The 6,814-nt window shown below is 43.9% G+C and overlaps 1 protein-coding gene across 1 annotated transcript; it reads right to left on the minus strand.

The window, feature by feature from the left end:
- Nucleotides 1-357: 357 nt before the first annotated feature.
- On the minus strand, nt 358-6,479 carry LOC148339697 (uncharacterized). The gene is made up of 6 exons (XM_088289231.1): nt 4,623-6,479; nt 3,171-4,542; nt 2,270-2,508; nt 1,435-1,692; nt 1,137-1,320; nt 358-1,057 (listed from the first exon to the last, which is right to left on the minus strand). The coding sequence occupies exons 1-6, from the start codon at nt 4,695-4,697 to the stop codon at nt 699-701; spliced, it is 2,487 nt and encodes an 828-aa protein (XP_088145357.1). The 5' UTR covers nt 4,698-6,479; the 3' UTR covers nt 358-698.
- Between the last annotated feature and the right edge of the window lie 335 nt (nt 6,480-6,814).

The raw sequence follows: 6,814 nt of genomic DNA on the forward strand, positions 1-6,814 counted from the left end.
GGGCAAAGTGCGGAGTGAAAGGTGGGGAAGTAATTTTTTCGGATTTGGGTCCACAAGCGGTAGTCTTCCATGAGACAAGCCGGGAACAGTAGCTCGACTCTGGGCAACGTCCGGAGTGAAAGATGGGTAAGTCATTTTTATGGATTTGGACTCCTATTTTTTGGACACATGCCGTAAACATTATACGTATCAACAAATTGAGTTTACGTTCTGGTAGTGGATTTTGTTTTTGCGGAAATTCAGCAATAAATGGGTCATGTTGTAACCACAAATCTTTTATTATAAACATTTGCACATTCAACATCAAACATGATTTCGACCGTAAAAACAATTAAACAGTAGTCTTTTTATGTAAAAATATCCTTAAATATAAGAAACAGTTATTAATTTAACAAGTATAACAGTTGCAAGCTAAAACAAATGTGCTTAAATATAACAAACATCTGTTATTAATTTAACAAGCATAATAGTTAACAGTTGCAAGCTAAAAAAAAATGTGCTTAAATATAACAAACATCTGTTATTAATTTAACAAGCATAATAGTTAACAGTCGCAGGCTAAAAAAAAATCTGCTTAAATATAATAAACATCAGTTATTAAGTATAAAAGTTCACAGTTGCAGGCTATAAAATGAGCGTAACTATAATAAACAGTTATTAATTTAACAAGTATAACAGTTGCAGGCTATGCGGATGGACTAAGCCATGTCCTCAACCCCAACCTCCTCTTGGCCCTCAACAGGAGTCTCGTTCTCATGGTGCTGCATTTCATCCTCACTTTGGCTCTCTTCCCATGAGTCGTATTGTTGGGGCTTCGCCTCGAACTCTTCTTCCTCTACATAGTTATGGTTTTGGGACTTCTCGTCCTCCATCTCACCCTCAGTGCAACTATTGCTGCTCTCCTCAACAGCCGTCTCCCCCTCAGAGTCACCGTTTTTGCTCTCATCCTCCGTCTCAGAGTCACTGCTGTTGCTGTCTTCCTCCTCAGAGTTACTGTTGCTCTTCTTGTCCTCTTCCTCCGTCTCCACGTCAGAGTCACTCTTGTGACCCTTGACCTCTGATGATTTTGAAAGCAATTGTTGAGATATCTAGCCAGCAAGAACATGTAATGGATAAACAACTACTAATACACTTACCTTGTCCACTCGTGGACAGGTGGGCAGAGTCTAACAAGGACATCAAGATATCCCGTCTTATTGTACGTGCCTGAGCTGGTGTCGTCTCTGGATGAATTACATAAAACTCATTTGCCGTCGTTGGGTCATGGCACATACTTTTATTGATTATATGTTTTCTTTCAGTCGAGAGAATGCGATCAGTCTGTAGGAGAGAAGGTGATCATTTTCAGTCATGGCAAAAGGCACATCTGGTGGGTGAGAGAGAGAGAGATTTATTCATGGTATGGAAATGGAACCATTGCTAAACATAACTCACCCAAGTTGATATTGCCGTCCGGATATCGCAAAGCGTTGGGGCCCCTGGCAGTCCAAACCCCTTCCAAGCTTTTGTGAAATAGAACCCCATTTTCAACATTTCCTTTCCAGATCCGTTAAAAAAAAATGTTGTCGGACGTTTTTTGAAGCCGGGTAGTCTTGGCCTTATTTTCAAGAAAGAGTTGAGGTATCCCATAACTTTGTTGCTGATTGCCACTACTGCAGGACCGTACGTTTTGGCGGTCTTGTGATCAGCCACCTTGAAAAGTACAAAGTAGAAGAAATGTTTATGCTGAGAATCTTGATAACATTTGTAACAGAGTTGCTTAGGTAATGGGAAACATGTGGATGTTTAGTTCATGTTCCAAAATATAACACCTCCGTGCGCTAAGTATGACCAACACATGCCCTGCAAAGTTGTTCGACTGAAGGAAAAGGTCAGGAGTGAATGGTAGGTAAATTCAAAACCCAGGAATTGAACCTCCTGGTAAGTACCACAGACACAGTAACTCAAATGTGGAAAGAAAAAAAATGTAAGTGAATGGTGGTCAAGTTCCATAGACTGGACCTCCATGCTGTAGGTACCTCAGAGACATGCTAAGAACAGTTGCTTCACTGGGAGTTTTATGAAGGAGTTAACGGTAGGAAAAGCAATTTTTAAGAATTTGGACCACCATGCGATATGCCCCCAAAACACATCCCAAGGATGGTGGTTCAAACATGGGTTAAAAATGGATGGTAGGTAAGTACGAGCCCTGGAAAGGGGAGTATAGATTCAAAGATTAGAACGCCTTGGAAAAAAATAAATAAATAAAAAAATCACCAATAACACTCACCCTTATTGTGTACGTGTTCTTGTACGCTTCGGCTTTCAAGACGTCATCTGTCGTCATGCCCAGGAAGACACACTTCCTGTGCCCTGACGTCGAAAGCATCAAGCCCACCAACAGTCCAACACTGTGGGCCAGCATGGCTGTGTTTCTAGGGTCTCCGGCAAGTTTACCAAGGACAGCCTCTATTTGTTCTTCCGCTCGAGTGATGAAGGCCAGCATTTGTTCTGCTTTCACCAGGTTAGCTGTAAAAAATAAAGGAGAAATTACTCAGTGGCATAAGAGTTTTAGTGAAGCAATTGTTTTAACCTGTTTACATTGAGTCGCACCTGTCTTTTGCCTTTTATATTCCATTCTTTGCAGCACAATTGAGGTCCATAACCCCTTTTTCCACCCGGCCAACTTGTACAAAATGCATTTAATGATTTTGATCGATATTCGAATTTTGGGCAAATTAGACAGCTTCACAAATCTCAAAAAAGACTCTATGTGTATGATCACATGTTTCTGGGTCGTGGGCTTCAGAGTGCTATTGAGGTGAGTGAGGAACCTGATGACCCAAAAAAAAAAGTAAAGAATATGCACTGTAAATATGGTAATGAATGCAATGACATGGATTTGGAGAGAATAAAGCAGCAGTACCTACCCATTAAGCTTGACCATGTCATTTAAAAACAGCAGGTTCTTATTGATGTCAGTGGGCTCCCCTAACATATAGAGGAGGAACCTTTTTACGCAAGCTGTTCTCTGCTTAATGCTCCGTGATTTTTTTGCTGAATGTTTGGGCCCTATGAGGTGTGCCTCAAATGAATCCAATAGGTGGTCTAAAACAAAAATTAATCTTACTGTCTTAACATGGGAACAGGATGTTCATAGTCTCCTTTAAAACAACAGTAGTAATACATACCCAAGTTGGGTGTAAGGCTCCCACTTCTCAAGGTCTCATGAGCCATGGGTGCGGTGCACGCGGCAGCAGCAAATGATGTACTGGCGGCAGGTTCTCTGAGGCGGGTGGCACTAGTCGTGGCACTGGATGCAGACTTTCTGAGTTTAGAGGCAGGAGAAGAGCTGTCTCTTGATGATGTTGTAGGAGCACAGGATGTACTGGCTTCAGGTTCTCTGAGGCGAGTGGCACGAGTAGGGCGAGCTTTTGAGTCAGATGGTGTTGGAGGAGCACAAGGCGGACTGGCTGCAGACGCTCTGAGTCGGGAGGCAGGAGAAGATCTGGCTCTTGAGGCAAATGATGTTGTCGGAGCACAGGATGAACTGGCTTCAGGTTCTCTGAGGCGAGTGGCACGAGTAGGGCGAGCTGTTGAGCCAGACGGTGTGGGAGGAGCACAAGTCGGAATGGCTGCAGACTCTCTGAGTCGGGAGGCAGGAAAAGATCTGGCTCTTGAGGCAAATGATGTTGTAGGAGCACGGGATGAACTGGCTTCAGGTTCTCTCAGGCGGGTGGCACTAGTAGGGCGAGCTGTTGAGCCAGACGGTGTTGGAGAAGCACAAGGCGGACTGGCTGCAGACTCTCTGAGTCGGGAGGCAGGAGAAGAGCTGGCTCTTGAGGCTAATGATGTTGTAGGAGCACGGGATGAACTGGCTTCAGGTTCTCTCAGGCGGGTGGCACTAGTAGGGCGCGCTTTTGAGCCAGACGGTGTTGGAGAAGCACAAGGCGGACTGGCTGCAGACTCTCTGAGTCGGGAGGCAGGAGAAGAGCTGGCTCTTGAGGCTAATGATGTTGTAGGAGCACAGGATGAACTGGCTTCAGGTTCTCTGAGGTAGGTGGCTTGAGTAGGGAGAACTGTTGAGCCAGGCGGTGTTGGAGAAGCACAAGGCGGACTGGCAACAGACTCTTTGAGGCGGGAGGCAGGTGAAGAGCTGGCTGTTGAGGCAGATGGTGTTGGGGGAGCACAGATCATATCGGCTGCAGGTTCACTGAAGTGGGTGGCAGGAGTGGAGCTGGCAAGCATACTTTGAGGTACAGACAGCAGAATCTCAACCCCATCCAGGAGTAATCTAAGCCCCGCTTTCAGTGTTTGTAACCCATCTGTCATAGCTGCCTGTGGTGGGGGCAGGGCGCCAGTCTGAGGCAGTGCTCCTGCAAGTGCAGTTTGGCACAATGGCATTGCTGGTGGAGGTGGGGTCCGTGGAACTGCTGGGGCTGGAGCTTGGGCTGGAGCTTGCGCTGGTGGTGACATTTGGGTATTGCTTTGAGAGAGGGACTTGAGGCTCTCCTTTATCGCCCGTTTCTTGGCCCGGCTCATGAGGTTAGAAAGATGACTTCCCTGTAGGATGAGCATTAAATGATTAAAAGTAAGAAAGCAGACTATATTTTCACAAACTTGCTCTGTAAAGAGTGTACTACCGGGTGTTTCCCATGTGCAGCTATGAGGTGCTTATCTAGCCTCACATATTCTAACTTCGAGCTGCAGTCTGTCATGGGGCACTTCAATCTTCCACTATAGCGAAGGCTTCGTCGGCTGATGAGGAGCCGCCTTACTTTTGCATCCGTAAGGCCATGGATGTCTCGCAAATGGCGCGAAAGCGAGGAGTAGATGTTTCCACACTGCGGGCACGTTCGCTTCTAGGGTGAGTAAAGGGATATTTTAAACATGTTTGAAATCTGTCTGTCCAGAAAGGTTCATGAGAAACACTGATTTTACAATGCGTCTATTTCCAGGACGAGGATGTATACTTCCAGGATTGTGATGTAAACGAACAGAGGTCTCACCTTCATGATGTCAATATCATCAATAAGTTAACTCCAACCCCCATGTGTTAAGTCCCACAAACACGTTCGGTAAGAAATTTGGCCTCTGTGCAGTAAGTCCCCCAAATACATGCCCAGGACAGTCAGTTGTTTAAATGTGGCCAACAGGTAAGAGTGAACGGTGGGTAAGGTAGACAGTAGCTCCACTGTGGCCAAAGGACAGGTTGAACGAAGGATAAGTTTATTTTTCATTAATTGGACCACCATGCGGCAAGTCCCCCAAAAACATGCACAAGACAGTAGTTCGAATGAGGGCAGAAGTGAACAGAGGTAAAGGCATTTTTTCCAGGAACTGGACCGCCGTACTTTAAGTCCCACAAACACAGCTGTTGGACAGTAGCTCGTCTGAGGGGAAATGACAGGAATGAAAGGTGAATAAAGACAAGTTTCAGGAATTGTCCTGCCATACGATAATTGCCCAAAACAGCAGCTCCATTGAGGGCAAAAGAGACGGGTGTACATGTTTGATGAAGTCATGTTTCAGGGTTTAGCCCAACGCACGTAGGAAATGTATAGCAATGTCCAGAAACAAGACTGATTTCCACGTGTCCACCTGCAGGAAAAAGTACGTACCTGTATCCGGAAAGACTATGTGTACATCTAGGATAGTGATGATGACGAAGTCCTAAATGACAGAGCAGGTGAAAATCTTTTTAAAGGCAGTGAATGGGTTTAGCCACACTCCTAATTGGACATCAATTACCCCTAACTAATTGGACTGCTGGAAAGGTTTGTGTCCATCACCGGGAACAGTACATGTACAGCCAGGATGATGACTAAAAATAATGTAGCGATACCTTCATGATGACAAAGTCATCAATAACAAGGCAGGTAAATACCAACACTGATCTCCACATATGTATATTTTCCAGGACCAGTACATGTCCATCCAGGATAGTGATACGAAAGACAAGGGTCTTACCTTCATGTTGGCAAAGTCCTAAATGACAGGGCAGGTGAAATATCGCCTTTTAAAGGCAGTGAATGGCTTAGCCACGCCCCTAATTAGACATCAATCACCCTAATTGGACTGCTGGAAAGGTTTGTGTCCATCACTGGGAACAGTACATGTAAAGCCAGGAAATTGACAAAGAATGGTGGGACAGTGTTCCATTTTACCCCACGGACGTGGTTGACCACGGTGTTTTATGGAAATTATTACGTTAAAAACGCTTCCACTTTTCCTCTTTATTTATTTTCCTCTTGTCAATTTAAATGAACAATTGCTCACAGTGTAGTCCTGGGCAGTAACTGATGAGCAGGTGGAATGAGCAAGAGGATTTAGTGGAAAGAGTAATGACCAAAACGATGTTAAATGCAGTTTTAGCTTTAAAAGACACAGAATCAAATAAATACCATTCAAACTATATATGCTTACACCCAAGTGTAAATAAATCCAGCAAATATTTATGCAATGGGCAAGCCTCAAATAAATCCATAAATCAAAACTAACATCCATCATAATATACTATTACTAATGACACTACTACTCATAATAATAATAATAATAATAATATAAATAATAATAATGACACTACTACTACTACTACTACTAATAATAATAATAATAACAATAATATGACACTACTGCCACTAATGATAATAATAATGACATTACTACTAATAATAATAATAATGACACTAGGACTAGAACTAATAATGACACTAGTACTACTTCTACTACTCCTAAAGAGAGAGATGATGGAGCGAGATGCCCGGAGTTGTGATCGGCTGCGGTCAGCAGAGCCGTTTTACGAGAATAAAGACGACAATTTGATGGAGAGCTG

Source organism: Idiotropiscis lumnitzeri, chromosome 3 (genome assembly GCF_059441095.1).
Source record: "Idiotropiscis lumnitzeri isolate Australia: NSW breed Sydney's pygmy pipehorse chromosome 3, RoL_Ilum_1.0, whole genome shotgun sequence".
In the NCBI taxonomy this organism is placed as follows: Eukaryota; Metazoa; Chordata; class Actinopteri; order Syngnathiformes; family Syngnathidae; genus Idiotropiscis; species Idiotropiscis lumnitzeri.

What these genes read in the sequence shown, in the direction of transcription:
- LOC148339697 (XM_088289231.1), bottom strand. Translation starts at nt 4,697, where the DNA reads ATGACAGACTGCAGCTCGAAGTTAGAATATGTGAGGCTAGATAAGCAC. An exon ending in GAGCCTTACACCCAACTTGG is followed by an intron (nt 2,509 to 3,170) that starts GTATGTATTACT and finishes TATTTTTTACAG; the next exon opens with CTAACCTGGTGAAAGCAGAA. An exon ending in CCTGTCCACGAGTGGACAAG is followed by an intron (nt 1,058 to 1,136) that starts GTAAGTGTATTA and finishes CAAAATCATCAG; the next exon opens with AGGTCAAGGGTCACAAGAGT.